Genomic DNA, 17,559 nt, shown 5'->3' on the forward strand with positions numbered 1-17,559 from the left:
AAGAGCAGTAAAGATATTTTCTCTGTATGCATTAGTTTACAGCTTTGTGTACCAAGATAATAATGATGACAGTGGTTGTGTCTGATTTGGATTCTTTAGAAAGAAGCAGGAAGTTTCTGGTCTCTTACGAGGAAACTGTACAAGCAGTTAAACCAGTGAAAGCACAAAAAGAACCAAACTGAATTATCAAATAATCAATATTTGCATATTTTAAATGAAAATCCTTCAGAAAAGTTGAATTTTTATATGAAACTGTCAGTCCTGCTGCAGACGGCTCAGCATCACAAAAACATGAAGCTTTTAAATCTTCAATGTGTAAAGAAAGGATTCACTCACTGTGTTTTCAACACTATAATCAGCTTCAGAGAAACTGAATGTTTGCAGTAATTCACAGGAGAACAAGCGTGTGCTGTACTGATTACATGTTTATTAAATATAATGATCAAATATTGGTAAATAACATTTTTTTTCCCCTCCTTGAACGGCCAGTGAAGGGTCCGGGAGCCGTGACTTGGGCCCTGCTGTCCTACAGCATGACACATGCAGAGGAGGGTTTGGCTTTGAACATGCCCACGAGGTTCAGGTTTAACTGGGTGGGGTTAAAGTCCTGCAGGTTGGATACGGAGGTCTGCGGTCCTTCCCGGTCCTTCTCCCTAGAGGTGACCCGGTACTGGGCCCTGAAACTCCTCACAGGGTTGTAGTCGGGCCCGATGTGGTCTGGACACCGAAACAGCTCTCTGATGATGGCGCCCTGCCGGGTTATGGCCACAAAGCCGTCCCTGAAGGTCACCATTCGGACAACGGGGGAGTAGACGTACTGAACGAAGAGCAGGTTTCCTGACGGGAGAAATGAATAAAGCTCAGTGGCTGGAATGATAGAACTGTTTATAAAATCCCAAAGGCCAAACTGTTGGAGAATCTTTTGTTTGCAGCTGACTGAACTCTAGAGAGTTGCAACCAGGACGGCTCAGACCTGGGAGTGGTCCAGGTGCAAAACTGCTGGTGCACGCTTCAGTGCTTGTCTGTATCCCAGATTTTTGCCTTTTTTAGCCCTAAAATCTAACTCTGCAGCCGAACACAAACATGCATACCTGATGCAACGTCCCAGACTTTGATGGTTCGGTCCTGAGACCCGGTGAAGATGAAGCGGTCGGTTTCAGAGAACGCAGCAGAGAGGACGCCCTCAAAGAGAAAGCCCTAAAAATGAGATGACAGAAGAAGAGACGGACCAAAGGCCCGACAGTGACATCGGCACAAGTCATCCATGCTCATACTCGCAGAGCGTTCCTTTGACCTCTCACCTTGTACTCCATGGTGTGGTCCAGGGCCAGCGGGTTCAGGGCCCACAGCCTCTGCACAGTGTCCTCGGAGCCCACCAGAGCATGAGCCCCCCGGTTACTGACCGTCACACAGGTCACTCCACTGCGGTGAGGCTCCAAGTCGGAGACGTCGCCACCCCTGCCAAAGTCCCACAGCGTCACCTCCCCACAGCTCGTGCCGTATAGCAGCCTGCGGTCGGGAAGCAGGGCCATGGCGGACAGCGGGGCGTGGAGAAGGGGCAGTGCAAACTTCTTCAGAGGCCCCTCCACCGTGGGAAAGTTGTCCCTGGAAGCGATCTCGAACAGGCACACCGAGTCCTCGTAGGCCACCGCCAGGTGCTTCTCCTTGGTGCCGGCGGTGAGGCAGAGGACCCTGCAGAGGCTCTCCGGGGGGGGGATGCAAAGCGTCTCCTGAGGCAGGGCTAATGGGTAGATGAGGACGGTGCCACTCGTCAGGCCGCAGAGGAGGAGACGTTTGTTCTGAGCCAACTCCAGACAGGACACCTCGGAGGAGACGGGCAAACGCTCGCACACAGAACCTGCAGGGGGAACCAGCATAGACCTCAGGGGGCGTGACATCATTCTAATGTTTATTCTAATGTTTTCTAATGTTCTGTAAGTAGCCGCCACCTTTCACCTCTGACCTGTGTGGCTGTTCCAGCTCATGACCTCGGTATGGCTCTGCTGGTGGACATAGAAAACCTGATCGCCGTCTTTGGTGAGGGCAATGTGGGCGGAGTCTGCAGGAATGCGGATGGTAGGTTTGGTGCTGGCGTCGTACTTCAGGTTCCACAGCAGGATGGAAGAGGTGGCCGTCGAGGCCGAAACCACAAAGTCATTAAAGAGAAGCACACAGGTGACAGGGGCGTCCGCCCCACACAGAGAGTCCAACAGCGCCCCCGTGGTCACCGACCACACCTGTGAGAGAATAACAGTCTTTTCAGAATAAAATGAGCTGTAATTACAGAGAGACACTCTGTGGCTTCAGTCATCTTTATAAAATGCCCAATGTCTTCAGTGTTTTGAACTGAGTGAATCGGATCGTGCTTCCTGCTGGTTTCTTACTCGTACAAGTTGGTCTGCAGCTCCAGACACGAGCCGCCTGCCGTCTGAGGAGACACAGGCGGATAAAATGTCATCGTCGTGCTGGAGGTCAAGGAATCGGTCCAGAGAGTCACCGAGGATGCTGAAGAGGCTCAGAGTGCACTCGCTGGCTGCGGACGACACAAAGAATCAGGATGCTTCTGTGCAGGTCCGAAGCACAGCGCTCAGCGCTCAGGCCTACCTGCTAACAGGGTTTTTTCATCTTCAGTGACTGAGAAGAAGGAAGGAAGCAGAGGAAACTCGCCAACAGTCTGTTTGCCTGTCCTGGAAATCTGCACGATAAAACGGCATCATCGTCGTCATTGTGGAAAGTAAAAGGAAAAAAAAGCTTTTTAGAGTGAATTCAGCTGCAGACCTGAGAGCGCCACTCAAAATATTTTAAATTCTTACACCACATTTACCTAACCTGTACAAACACAACCTTTTTAATTGTGATATATTAAATTTACATTTCCTTTTTATATTATGTATTTTATTGGATAACTATAATTATTGTGGCTTGTTTAATTGCATTTTCAGAAATGTATTAATATAGTCACATATTTATAGGCGTACATTTTTAAACCTTTAAAAACCTTAAAATCGTATAATTTTTGATCATTAATCTTGATTTTTAATGTTTTAATTTCATACTATTATAATTATTTCAGGTGTGTGTGTGTGTGTGAGAGAGAGAGAGACACACACCTGGTGGAGGAATCCTCCTTTATACACAACAAACACTTTCTCACGTTTGGGGAGCATCAACGTGGTTACGACAGTCCGGTGCCTCACTGAGTTTTCCTGCGGAGTTTTCACCGTTAACTGAGTCCCGTAAACTGGGTGCGAGATCCTGACCCGACCGGAGTTGGACAGATAGACCACCGATTCTCCAAGAACCCCGAGAACCAACCAGACCTCATCGTCGCTGCTGTTCAGGTGAAGCTCCGCCCCATCCAGCTGCCACACCTTCACCTGAAGCAAGAGCAGAAACGGGATCAGATATGACGAGAGACATTCGGCAGTGCGTGAACGAAGCTAGGCGCGGAGGCGGTACCTGTGTCCTGGTGTAAACGAAGAGCAGCTGCTCAGATAGGTGGAGGTGCACCGATGAAGGGATGGAGTCTATAGGCACTGCCTCCTCGATGCAGAAGAGCTGCTGGCCATTCATCAGGCTCCACCTCCTCAGTGAACCGTCAGCAGCCAATGAGAGGCAGTGGGCGGGGCTGCCGATCACCTTGACAGCCAAGATTGAAGCTATAAAACATACAGAAGGCATAATTATCACCTGTGTTCATCGCCTGGGCAAAGCTAAATGAAGACCCTGCAGCCCTTTTCTGGTTTCTACATGCTCAGTGTTTGCTAACCAATTCATCCCTGGAAATGGTTTTCTACAGAGGTTTGCTTGGCACGACTGTCACTACAGGGAGTGCAGAATTATTAGGCAAATTGTATTTTTGAGGAATAATTTTGTTATTGAACAACAACCATGTTCTCAATGAACCCAAAAAACTCATTAATATCAAAGCTGAATGTTTTTGGAAGTAGTTTTTAGTTTGTTTTTAGCTTTAGCTATTTTAGGGGGATATCTGTGTGTGCAGGTGACTATTACTGTGCATAATTATTAGGCAACTTAACAAAAAATAAATATATACCCATTTCAATTATTTATTTTTACCAGTGACACCAATATAACATCTCCACATTCACAAATATACATTTCTGACATTCAAAAACAAAACAAAAACAAATCAGCGACCAATATAGCCACCTTTCTTTGCAAGGACACTCAAAAGCCTGCCATCCATGGATTCTGTCAGTTTTGATCTGTTCACCATCAACATTGCGTGCAGCAGCAACCACAGCCTCCCAGACACTGTTCAGAGAGGTGTACTGTTTTCCCTCCTTGTAAATCTCACATTTGATGATGGACCACAGGTTCTCAATGGGGTTCAGATCAGGTGAACAAGGAGGCCATGTCATTAGTTTTTCTTCTTTTATACCCTTTCTTGCCAGCCACGCTGTGGAGTACTTGGATGCGTGTGATGGAGCATTGTCCTGCATGAAAATCATGTTTTTCTTGAAGGATGCAGACTTCTTCCTGTACCACTGCTTGAAGAAGGTGTCTTCCAGAAACTGGCAGTAGGACTGGGAGTTGAGCTTGACTCCATCCTCAACCTGAAAAGGCCCCACAAGCTCATCTTTGATGATACCAGCCCAAACCAGTACTCCACCTCCACCTTGCTGGCGTCTGAGTCGGACTGGAGCTCTCTGCCCTTTACCAATCCAGCCACGGGCCCATCCACCTGGCCCATCAAGACTCACTCTCATTTCATCAGTCCATAAAACCTTAGAAAATCAGTCTTGAGATATTTCTTGGCCCAGTCTTGACGTTTCAGCTTGTGTGTCTTGTTCAGCGGTGGTCGTCTTTCAGCCTTTCTTACCTTGGCCATGTCTCTGAGTATTGCACACCTTGTGCTTTTGGGCACTCCAGTGATGTTGCAGCTCTGAAATATGGCCAAACTGGTGGCAAGTGGCATCTTGGCAGCTGCACGCTTGACTTTTCTCAGTTCATGGGAAGTTATTTGGCACCTTGGTTTTTCCACACGCTTCTTGCGACCCTGTTGACTATTTTGAATGAAACGCTTGATTGTTCGATGATCACGCTTCAGAAGCTTTGCAATTTTGAGACTGCTGCATCCCTCTGCAAGATATCTCACTATTTTTGACTTTTCTGAGCCTGTCAAGTCCTTCTTTTGACCCATTTTGCCAAAGGAAAGGAAGTTGCCTAATAATTATGCACACCTGATATAGGGTGTTGATGTCATTAGACCACACCCCTTCTCATTACAGAGATTCACATCACCTCCATTCATCCATCCATCCTCATCCGCTTTGTCCAGGGCCGGGTCGCGGGGGCAGCAGCCTAAGCAAAGAGGCCCAGACCTCCCTCTCCCCAGCCACCTCCTCCAGCTTATCCGGGGGAATACCAAGGCGTTCCCAGGCCAGCCGAGAGATATAATCTCTCCAGCGTGTCCTGGGTCTGCCCCGGGGCCTCCTCCCGGTGGGACATGCCTGGAACACCTCACCCAGGAGGCGCCCAGGGGGCATCCTTGTCAGATGCCCGAACCACCTCAGCTGGCTCCTTTCGATGTGGAGCAGCAGCTGCTCTACTCTGAGCCCCTCCCGGATGGCCGAACTTCTCACCCTATCTCTAAGGGAGAGGCCAGCCACCCTTCGGAGGAAGCTCATTTCTGCCGCTTGTATCCGCGATCTCATTCTTTCGGTCACTACCCACAGCTCGTGGCCATAGGTGAGGGTAGGGACGTAGATCGACCGGTAAATTGAGAGCTTCGCTTTTACACTCAGCTCCCTCTTCACCACGACGGACCGGTGCAGCGTCCGCATTACTGCAGCTGCAGCCCCAATCCGTCTGTCGATCTCCGGCTCCCTTCTCCCATCACTCGCGAACAAGACCCCGAGATACTTGAACTCCTCCACTTGGGGCAGGAACTCATCCCCGACCCGGAGTGGGCACTACACCCTTTTCCAGCTGAGAACCATGGCCTCAGATTTGGAGGTGCTGATCCTCATTCCCGCTGCTTCACACTCGGCTGCGAACCGTTCCAGTGCGAGCTGGAGGCCCTCACCCGATGAAGCCAACAGAACCACATCATCTGCAAAAATCAGAGATGAGATTCTGAGGCCACCAAAGCGAAAGCCCTCCGCCACTTGGCTGCGCCTAGAAATCCTGTCCATAAAAATTATGAACAGAACCGGAGACAAAGGGCAGCCCTGGCGGAGCCCATCACCCACCGGGAACGAGTCCGACTTATTGCCGGCAATGCAAACCAAGCTCTTGCAACGGTTGTATAGGGATCGAATGGCCCGTAGCAATGGGCCAGACACCCCATATTCCCGCAACACCTCCCACAGGACACCCCGAGGGACACGGTCGAATGCCTTCTCCAAGTCCACAAAACACATGTAGACTGGTTGGGCAAACTCCCATGCACCCTCAAGTATCCTGGAGAGGATAAAGAGCTGGTCCAGTGTTCCGCGACCAGGACGAAAATCGCATTGTTCCTCCTGTATCCGAGGTTCGACTAACGGACGAACTCTCCTTTCCAGCACCCTGGCATAGACTTTCCCAGGGAGGCTGAGGAGTGTGATCCCCCTGTAGTTGGAACACACCCTCCGGTCCCCTTTCTTAAAGATGGGGACCACCACCCCGGTCTGCCAGTCCACAGGTACTGCCCCTGATCTCCACGCAACATTGCAGAGGCGTGTCAACCAGGACAGCCCTACAACGTCCAGAGCCTTCAGGAACTTGGGGCGGACCTCATCAACACCAGGGGCTCTGCCACCAAGGAGTTGTTTAACTGCCTCAGTGACCTCGCCCCCGGAAATTGGTGGGTCATTCCCCTCATCCCCAGACTCTGCTTCCTCCTCGGAAGACGTGTCAGTGGGATTAAGGAGGTCCTCGAAGTATTCCTTCCACCGCCTGACAATTTTCTCAGTCGACGTCAGCAGCGCTCCGCCAGCACTATACACAGTGCAGGTAGAGCACCGCTTTCCCCTCCTGAGACGTCTGACGGTTTGCCAGAATCTCTTCGAGGCAGTCCGAAAGTCTTTTTCCATGGCCTCTCCGAACTCCTCCCACACCCGAGTTTTTGCTTCAGCCACTGCCCGAGCCGCATTCCGCTTGGCCTGTCGATACCTGTCGGCTGCCTCCGGAGTCCCACAGGCTAACCAAGCCCGATAGGACTCCTTCTTCAGCCTAGTGGCTCCCTTCACCTCTGGTGTCCACCATTTGGTTCGGGGATTACCACCACGGCAGGCACCAACCACCTTGCGGCCGCAGCTCAATGCAGCAGCTTCGGCAATGGAGACGCTGAACATGGTCCATTCGGACTCAATGTCCCCAGTCTCCCTCGGAATGCTGTTGAAGCTCTGCCGGAGGTGTGCGTTGAAGATCTCGCGGACTGGGGCCTCTGCTAGACGTTCCCAGCACACCCTCACTACGCGTTTAGGTGCACCAGGTCTGTCCAGCGTCTTCCCCCGCCACCTGATCCAACTCACCACCAGGTGGTGATCAGTTGACAGCTCAGCCCCTCTCTTTACCCGAGTGTCCAGAACATATGGTCGCAGGTCTGCTGATACGATTACAAAATCGATCATCGACCTACGGCCTAGAGCGTCCTGGTGCCACGTGCACTTATGGACACTCTTATGTTCGAACAGGGTGTTCGTTATGGCCAAACTGTGATTAGCACAGAAGTCCAATAACAGAGCACCGCTCGGGTTCAGATCAGGGAGGCCGTTCCTCCCAATCACGCCCCTCCAGGTCTCGCTGTCGTTGCCCACGTGAGCATTGAAGTCTCCCAGCAGGACAACAGAGTCTCCAGGTGGAGCACCCTCCAGCACCCCCCCCCAGGGACTCTAAGAAGGCTGGGTACTCTGAACTGCCACTCGGCGCATAAGCGCAGATGACAGTCAGGACCCGTTCCACGACCCTAAGGCGCAGGGAACAAACCCTTTCGTCCACCGGGAAAAACCCCAACGTACCGGCAGCAAGCCGAGGGGATATTAGGATATCCACCCCAGCCCGCCGCCTCTCACCAAGGGCAACTCCAGACTGAGACAGAGTCCAGCCCCTCTCCAGGAGACTGGTTCCAGAGCCCAAGCCATGTGTAGAGGTGAGCCCGACTATATCTAGCCGGTACCTCTCAACCTCACGCACTAACTCAGGCTCCTTCCCCACCAGAGAGGTGACATTCCATGTCCCTATTGCCAGTCTTGGCAGCCGGGGGTCAGTCCGCCAGGGCCTCCGCTCCTGGCCGCCACCCGGCACACAATGCACCCGACCCCTATGGCGGCTCCTGCGGGTGGTGGGCCTGCGGGAGGATGGGCCCATGTCTCCTCTTCGGGCTGTGCCCGGCCGGGCCCCATGGACTAAGGCCCGGCCACCAGACGCTCGCCCTCGGGCACCCTCCCCGGGCCTGGCTCCAGGGCGAGGCCCCGGTAACCCTATCCCGGGCAGGGTAAACTGTTCCCTCGGTGTCCTTTTCATAAGGGTCTTATGAATCGCTCTTTGTCTGGTCCCTCACCCAGGGCCAATTTGCCATGGGAGACCCTACCAGGGACCCTACCCAGACAACATAGCCCCTGGGATCCCTGTGACACACAAACCCCTCCACCACGATAAGGTAGCGATTCATCACCTAATATGCTTAATTGGTAGCAGGCTTTCGAGCCTATACAGATTGGAGTAAGACAACATGCATGAAGAGTAAGACAACATGCATGAAGAGGATGATGTGGACAAAATACTCATTTGCCTAATAATTCTGCACTCCCTGTATTTGCATCACCCATGTGGTTCCTTACTGCAGAGCAAGTTGGACTGTAGACGGATCTAACAGGTGGGGTTTAGAGCTAGATGACGTGGAAGAAAACTGCATAAAACTCACTTATTTTTCGGAGGAAACAAGACAAAAACTGATTGTTAATGCTTTAACACTGACGTTTATCCCTCTGAAATTCAGCGTCAGTTCCTGTTTTTTTGTTTTGTTTATTTGTTGTTGTTTTTTTATTGATCAAATACCCACTCTGGGTTGGAGGAGTTTAAGTATCTGAGGTTCACAGCGAGGGGAGATGGAGCAGGAGATCGACAGGTGGATCAGCAAACCTGTGTGCTCAGAGTCGAGAAGTGCTATATATATATGAACCACTGAAAAAATAAGATCATGGACGCATGTGGTGGATATTAGCTTCCTCTGGAACGGGTCTGAGCTTGTAGTGCCGCTGGTCCCCCACATTGAAAGGAGGCAGGATGAGGTGAGCTGTCTCCTAGGAGACGATGGGGCAGGCCCAGGACACGCCGGAGAGCCTGTGTCTCTGTCGGAGTCACTGCTGCCCTAAGCCTAAAGAGCATAAATCAGATGAAGCCTGGACTTTTATCGGCTGAAGGGGGTTTGGCACAAAAAAATTTGAGTGCTCGTATGGCTCTGCAACAGATCCCATGAGTTACCTGTCTGTGTTTAAGACAGGTAAGTAAACAAGCCTTTAACAGTTACCTTCATCCTGCTGTACAAACGTGGAGCGGGAGGAAGACACCCTGTGTTCTATCGTTCAGTCAGCTGTGTGTTCTGGGCCAGACTCACCTGTGTGTCCCAGCAAGGTGTGGACAAGCTGCTTGTCAAGCATGCTCCAAACCTCCACCACGCCGTCATCTGACCCCGCAACTAGGAGCCTCAACACCACGCTGATGTCCATGCAGACAACACCTGCAAAAATGTCACAGAGTCAGGCTGCTGAATGAGTCAAAGCAAAAACCGAATTAAACCAAATTAAACCAAAAACGCATCATCTGACCTCCCCGCAGCACACTTAGCGTGTGCTGCAGTGCCCCCCCTGGCTGCTGCAGGAAGCTGCTCCTTGGGATGAGAATCGGATCCGGATACTTCAGTAACCACTCCTCGCACTGGCTACACAGCCGCCCAATCACAGTGGGGAAGGCGGAGTTGAGCGAGGACAGTCGGGCCAACAGCTCGGAGTAAAACAAAGACACTTCTGCGGCAAGAGAGAAGACTGTAAAACTTTAACATGACATGTGACTGTGAGCCAGTGAACACATCTAACTGACCCATGTGTCCCTCCAGGAAGCATAAGCTGGGTTTCATCAGGACCAGAGCATCTCGTATCAGTCCAGTCTCTGTGCAGTCCATGTACTTGGAGCACTGGTCCAGGTCATGGATCACAGATGAGACACCACACAGCCGGCTCTTAATGAACAGCCACTCAGCACAGCCTGCAAACACACAGAGGTAAATTGGGAGCAGTGGAGACACACAGAGGTGAACAGAGAACAGTGGAGATACACAGAGGTAAACCAGGTGTAGTTGAAACACTGACACACTTTAGTTTGGTCTCAGCTGAGAATAGTGGGAGTGAGCGGGACCCACATGCCCCTTTCCCCCTGTGTTGTGTCTTACTAATAACTTCCTGTCGAAGCTCCTCCCACAGACCACTGTGCAGCAGGTGGTAGGGCAGCTCCTGCAGCTTCCTGATGTTAGCCAATCCTGGAGCAAACCACAGCGGCTGGGGTGGGACCTGTGACAGCATAGGATCAATCAAAATGCACCATGGATGCAAAAAACTATTTCCACAGATTGTTTAGGCTTGGTCAGATCACACATTTATATTTTTATCAAACTTACCAACGACTCATAAATCATGGATCATGAACCTGATCTGATATGGCAGCTTTCACAAACTCATTAATTAAGAGTTTATGAGAATGCATCAGTTTGGAGGAAGATGTAATGACACACTAATTTCCTTATATTCATGAGTACACTATCCTTTTTTTAAATTAAATAACCTCACAAAACAACTAACTGACCCCTGATTTTGTACCTTTCTGTCAGACAGCAGCAGTGAGAGACCCGGCAGAGACGCTGGCCTCAGTTTCCCTGACCACCGACCCAGGAAGTACTCTGCCAGGATCCTCAAACTTCGCCCCCGCCGCTCTGACCTCAGATAATGTGCTGAGACCGCCTCGGACAGACGCCTAAACACAAACAGTTTTCATTTCAATTTCAGCTGGTTGCCAGATGTAGATTTAGTTGTTGTTGTTTTTTTTATTTATGATTGATTTGTCTGCTCCGATCAATCATTTCTCAGATTTTCTTACTTGTTGTTGAAGGCGATGGTGGCGACTCCATCAGTCCAGCGCTCCTCCAGGTGGTCCTCAAGGTCCCGCCTTAGCCGCGCCCACAGGAGGGGCGGCAGCCGGATCAGTGAGGGAATCGGAGGAAGGGAGTACCGGTACACCTCACTGATGACATCATCATCCAGGGACATGACATCACGCAACTCAGCCTCCAGCAGACCCTCCCTGTGGAGTCAAGTGATCAGATGATGAGATTTTTGTGTGTTTTGGTTGTTTTCTGGCTTTCTGAGTTCAGACTTTTAGAAACACTGATCACCTTTTTGTGATCAACCAATCATGTTATCAGTATCAATCGATGGATAAATCCAAACTGAAACAGTGGCGATCTTATGTGGTGATCTGACGTTCGTCAGAAAGGTGTGACCATATCCTCACCTTGCTAGAGTGATGTACCCCAAAGCCCCGCCCACCAGCTCCTTCCCGTGTTTTTCCTCCAGCATAAGGAAGAGGTGTGACATCATTTCCTGAGTGCTGGTACCCAGACGCAGCTCTGTCAGTGGCGTGAAGGACGTCCAGCGTTTGGCGACAGACAGGATGAGTTTGAGGTGGAGTGGGCAGCCAGATGACTCAACAGTTTGCAGCACAGCGCTACTCTGCTCGCACGTCAGCGTCCGCTGAGACGCTCGCAGGTCTGACTCTATGATGCGTTCACCTTCCTCGCAAGACAAACGCTCTGCCTCAAAGAAGCTTCCCAGAGACTCCAACTTAAACCGCATGTTAGCAAATGCCTCGCTGTTGGTTTCCATGGAGACAACCACATGGACGTTGGGCGGGAGGTCAACAGGCAACCAGCGGAGCTTGTGAGCGTGATGTTGGTCTGCAAGCTGCTCCACAGAGTCCAGGACGATGACCAGAGCACCGCCCTGCTGGGAAACCTGCTCAAGAACATCCCAGAAGAATCGCAGCAGCTCCAAGTGAGTGGAGACCGTCAGCGGTGAGGGCGGAGCCAGACCAGAAGCCAAGCACACCTGTGTGCAGATGCTGTGGAGAACGTGGTCAATGTCAGGTTTTTGAGGGTGGCAAGCTGCGAGCAGCCTGATCACCACCACTGCCCTGGCCTCCAGTACACCACGCATCTCCTGGGCCAGTTTGCACAGCACCGCCGTCTTCCCCATCCCGGCGCCACCATGAACCACCAGCGGCCTGTGGCGGACATTACTGGACTCCCACATGGCAAGGCACAGCTTCCCCAGCAGCCCCTCCCTGCCATGGAAACCTCTGCAAAGCTCAGCACTGATGGCAATGTGGCGCCTTGCCTCCGTGACCACCAACCCGTCCATCTTCTCCTCTTCCTCGGTGGTTCCCCACATCTTCCTCCGGCCCAGTGAATCCATCGCTGCGCCAATCCGAGCCTTCATCTGTGAGACAAACTGCTCGCAGACGCTGTCCAGGTACTGAGCATGCTCCTTGCACTTCGGATTTATGCTTCCTCTGCTCAGCTCCACAGAGTGCAGGTTGAGGATCTTCTGTGACTTGACGAAGAGCCGTGTCTTCAGCCCGGCGAGGAGTCCCTGAGCTTCGGCATCCAGCAGGCCGTCGCCGGTCACATCCATGAACTTGGCAAAACGTTTGGGCCCCTCCCTGGACTTCTGACGGGGAATCTCACGAACGAAGAGCAGAGCAGATGATTCATAGTCATTCTGCCACAAACCACGCTCAAACTCCCGCTCTGTGACTGTGGGCAAGAAGAACCAGAAAACACTGAGAAAACAGAGACAACAGAGGGCGACCTGAGTGGCGAGCTGGGCATGGTGTCCGCGAGCTTTCACCTGATGTGTAGAACCGTTGTTTCTCCTCGGCTGTGATCTCGCCGGTGTCCTCGGCGTCAGTGGCTGCAGATCGAAGTAGTCGCAGTAGCCGAGTCTCTGCTAGGCGCCATGACAGGACATCTTTGTCGTGCTGCTTCCCGCTCTCAGGCCGAAGGTCAATGTAATGAGGGAAGTGAGCTATGATTGGCTGAAGGACATAGGTGGGTGGGACAGCATTGCTGTCTTTTTTAAACCACTGGTTAAGTGTCTTAATGCCTTCTGGGTTTTTGGAGAGTTTGGACAGAAGAGCGTCAAAGAGTTTCTCTGGAATGAGGCGAGGAAGAGCTCGGTGGCCGTACCGGTTCCCCAGCAGAGCCTTCAGAGCCAAGAAACAGGAAAATAAAGAGAAGAAGAATGAGTGCACAATTCAGATCCAAAAGAACTGTGGCCTCAGCTTCAGCTCTATGTGTACTTATAATCCACACGTAAACTAAAAAAAATTAAAGTCAAGAAAGAAATAGAGACATTTCAATTCCACTAAACACACATAAAATGTTAATAAAAATAAACATAGTGCTCATTTGTGGCTGAAGTCCAACCTTAACCTTTGACCCGGTGACGAAGAGGACAAAGCACTCACAACGAACGTTGGACCAGCTGACATCTGCTCGCAGCGCTGGATCTCCTCCAGGAAGACCTCACAGGCCTCGTGGTCTCCTGACGGGACGTTTCGGATCCCCCAGCGTAGATCCACAACCTGAAGAGGAAGTGACCTCATTCAACTTTAAGCAGGTATAAACCTCCACTCAGGCAGCTCACAGCAGTTCAGGAGGGAGATGCGTGGTCAATGGGTTAAATGTGGAGTCCTGAAGCCCTGCACCTGCTCATGGGTCATTTGTTATTCATGGGGTGTGTTTTGGTTGTTTTGGTATTGTGACACACCAACCAGGAAGTGAACTGTCCCAGTTTAGAGCTCACAGCCAGGATTTTATGCTTCACCGTGTTTAGGCAGTAAAAACTTTTCAGCTGGGTTCAGGAAAGGATCGTGCTTTGGGTTAAGATAGTGTGATAGGAGGCGAGGGTCCACTTTGGACTGAGGTATTTGTTTCACCTCGTCAGGTTTGATGGGACGGTTGCCACATGCAGCAAGGAGGGTTCCTACCAGCAGACCGGGCCAGTTAAGCTATTATTTTTAATCTGTTTGAATAAGTCTTCATGTATAGATGATCCTTTCCTGCCTAATTTCAGGCTAGAAATCCTGATAAACAGTGTTGGTGGTTAACTTGGAGTGGTCCTTGTTTGCTGCCGCGTCCACGGTGGAGCCTTTGTGACTGTCGAGTAGGGTTTGTAATAATTTAAGTAAAGGAGCTGCAAATTTCTGATTTCATACTAAAGACTAGGTTGGACGTTTTATGATAACGTTTATTGAACTCTATTTCAAATAAAGATTTTGTTTTGAAGTTTTTGGTTGTTTGGTAATTTTTGACCTCTGAACACTGGACTAGACTGGTTTAACAAAGGTAGTGACAGTGTTAGCTGTTTAAGTTTTATTATGCTCCTTCATAGCAGGAACCCTCACGGCCTCTACTCACTCATATTACCTGGTGCTTCATGTCAGCCCACCAAAGGGCACCTTATGTGTAACTAACACCTCAGCAGCTTTCACATAACTGACCCTGAGACACATTAACTGTCCCAGTTTGGTAACACCGGCAGAAAAGCTGGCATTTCCTGTGTGAGGAAAATCTGCTCCTGCCAATCACTGAGACTTTGTTGCCATAGCTACTAAAATACCGCTGATGTCAGCAGTTTTTTGGCACCAGTCTATTTCACATGGATACAGGTCATTTATGTTGATCATTTCTGCCTTGGTCAGTGGAAAAGACCATGGAGAAAACATGCCACATAGGCAGAAACTGAAAAAAGAGACGTGAACACAAAGATGATCAAATCTAAGTGAAAAAGGAAAGAAAACATGAAGGTAACAAACCGGTCCAGCAGGTGAAAGAGGAGGAACAAAGTGGGCAGAAAACTGGGGGAAAACGCACGCATGTTAGGAGACTTGATTTCAAAATAAAACAGGAAAGGAGTAGAAATGGTCAAACCCTCATGAATGACAGTTACACATGAGGTTTAATGAGCACAACACGTGTGAACTGACCTCGAACACCAAGCCAAGCCCGCAGCAGAAGGACCGGACTTCTGGGTAAGCTTTCTCCAGCAGAGCCTTCCTCTCACTGCTCATATCTGACCACAGATCAGAGAAACTGTCAATCACACGTGGCGCTCAGAGCACAACCAATCAGAGCGTCTGAGCTGGCTTCACATCAAGTTAAGACTGAACAGAAGAGCAAAGAAAGTCTCAGTTGAGAGTTTCAGTGAATGAACCTGGAGCAGAGACGAACCTTCACTCTGAGATCTGATCTGGACAAGTGTACAGGAAGTCGAGCTCAGAACTAAGAATGACACTTTGATCCACATCTGGACTCTTTATCATCATGAGCGTAGACAACACATCTGACATTAAAACATCACAACAGATCAAACTGCAGAATAAAAGTGGAAGACATCGTCCCGATGTTCTGACCCGGATCCAGAGGAGCAGAGCGAGATACAAAGTTTCAACCTGCTCCACTTTCACTGTGTTTGACATTTAGCTGATTTTGTGAGATATCTGAAAATATAAGCCTGCATGGTTTGAGCGCTCTCTGGCTGAAACCATGCAGTTTGAGCCGGAAGAAACTGCTCCCTGACCAAAAATAAAGTCTGTATCACACCAACTCTCAGCAGTCTTTACACAACAAGGTCAAACGCAATCTAACGACTTCCCATCTACAGTGGGTACGGAAAGTATTCAGACCCCCTGGTATTTAGGCCCTGTCACAACCCTAATCCGGTTGTGAGGGGGTATACGTTAGTCGTCGATGCTGCTAGAACTTTGGCTAATGCATCACCCAGCTTGCGACAAACCACTCACGGAGCATCAGGGGCTCAGTAAGTCTACCTTGAAAATTTTGACTGACACAATTGCCAAGTGGATTAGTTTAGAACACGTGCTTTACATAGCTTTGGTTCCTCGTTTCAAGGACTTGAAGTGCCTCCTCAAGAGTGACAGAGAGAGAGAGTGGATAAATGTTTACAAGTTTTGTTAACATGAATGTGCAATGTGATATTTCAGTTTTTCTTTTTTAATAAATCTGCAAAAATGTCAGAAAAACTGTATTTCTGTCAATATCAGGTGCAGTGTGCACGTTAATGAGAAAAAATGAGCTTAAATGATTTTTAGCACATGGCTGCATTATAACGAAGAGTGGAAAATTTAAGGGTGTCTGAATACTTTCCGTACCCACTGTATATTTGTTCAAACTGTGTGCATTACATGGACATGACACTTCATTACGTGGACACTTCAAAGGCATTTCAGCCTTTTTACTACCAAAAAACAAGCACAGGAAATGCTCCATCGCCAGTGTATGAAATGGTTAAAGCACCTTTCTGCTCAGCTCCATGCTTCTTTTTTTCCCACTTGATTAGATTAACTCTGCATGATCAGAATAATCGTATTCATCCTATAAAGACGTGATTTGATGACATCAGCTCATTACAGAAGCAGAAAAGCAGTTTTCAGGTCAGTCTGAGGCTCCTCAGTTTGTCTCATTATTTCAGCTTCAGCAGCATCTGACCCAGCAGAATAACTCTGTAGCCTTTGACCTGTATTTCTGGAGAACAGTTATCAGTTATAGTCAGTTATGTTTGAAAGTGCTGCAGAATCAGATCCAGACTGATGGAGCTGGAGAAAAATAGATCTGTGAAAGTTCTGCAGCTGTTCATCATTCTGGTTTAACGATGAAGAGCAGCTGCAGAGCTCTTCATCATTAAACCAGTTCCAGCTTTGATGGGATTTCATGTTTGAGCTTCAAACTGGTGCTGAGCAGCATGCGTAGGTTCGCTCTGAGCCCACAGAGGTAATCTGACCTGTGAACGTGGAGCTGATGAACACTCGGATCATGTTGCTCTTCGTCCTCTGAGCGCCGTCTGTGCATCCTCTCAGCACGTCTTGCGGGCCGATCTCTCCTCCTCTTCCTTCTGTCGGACTCTGTGCCATCATCCACAGCCTGGAACTGGTCGTCCTCCTCTCCTTCTCCTGGCGTCTGAGGCTCCTCGGCTGCGCTCCAGCCTGTTTGTTCCCTCAGAGAGCTTCCTCCAGGACAACCATCCTCCCACCTGAGCTGCAGGTGTGCCCACAGAGTGGCGTCAGTGTTGCTGCGCTCATGTTAAACTGGAAAATCTGCCAAACAAAACACCCTTACTGCTCTTCTGCTCTGACTCAGAGTTCATAATGATGTTTACTGCAGATCATTCTAATAAAATCACAGTTGATCTTGCTAACAGGAGCATGCGGGCCATTTAACCTCCTGACAAACTCCAACAGGAGGCGTTGGAGAAAGGACGACAAGACGTGCATTTCCCTGGGGTCGCATCGGGAAGGACGTCCAGTGTAAAACTGATCAGATTGAAATGCCCGGGGGGGGGGCTGACAGTAGCATCAGTGAGGTCATTTTAGTGCCTGATGTTAATTTGCCCTCAAGTGTTTACCCCAAGTGCAAATACCAACATCAAGTAAACAGCATGAAAACCTTACTTTTAGTTACTCACGCCACCTGGATGTTGT

The 17,559-nt window shown here is 49.8% G+C and overlaps 1 protein-coding gene across 1 annotated transcript; it reads right to left on the bottom strand.

The window, feature by feature from the left end:
* Positions 1-419: 419 nt before the first annotated feature.
* Positions 420-15,063, bottom strand: nwd1 (NACHT and WD repeat domain containing 1). Its single transcript, XM_080879039.1, has 18 exons — positions 15,049-15,063; positions 13,528-13,644; positions 12,909-13,263; positions 11,515-12,814; positions 11,101-11,304; positions 10,824-10,977; positions 10,400-10,517; positions 10,051-10,215; positions 9,780-9,977; positions 9,569-9,691; positions 3,460-3,659; positions 3,111-3,377; positions 2,605-2,695; positions 2,385-2,533; positions 1,964-2,237; positions 1,302-1,858; positions 1,092-1,197; positions 420-837 (listed from the first exon to the last, which is right to left on the bottom strand). The coding sequence occupies exons 2-18, from the start codon at positions 13,549-13,551 to the stop codon at positions 527-529; spliced, it is 4,596 nt and encodes a 1,531-aa protein (XP_080735165.1). The 5' UTR covers positions 13,552-13,644; positions 15,049-15,063; the 3' UTR covers positions 420-526.
* Positions 15,064-17,559: the final 2,496 nt, after the last annotated feature.

This window comes from Rhamphochromis sp. 'chilingali' (assembly GCF_963969265.1).
Source record: "Rhamphochromis sp. 'chilingali' genome assembly, chromosome: 3".
Lineage (NCBI taxonomy): Eukaryota > Metazoa > Chordata > Actinopteri > Cichliformes > Cichlidae > Rhamphochromis > Rhamphochromis sp. 'chilingali'.

Coding starts and splice junctions, on each gene's coding strand:
- nwd1 (XM_080879039.1), bottom strand. CDS start 13,551: ATGTCAGCTGGTCCAACGTTCGTT. Junction 13,264..13,527: donor CAGCTGGTCCAACGTTCGTT/GTGAGTGCTTTG, acceptor TTGGCTCTGAAG/GCTCTGCTGGGGAACCGGTA. Junction 9,692..9,779: donor GCTAAGTGTGCTGCGGGGAG/GTCAGATGATGC, acceptor ACATTTTTGCAG/GTGTTGTCTGCATGGACATC.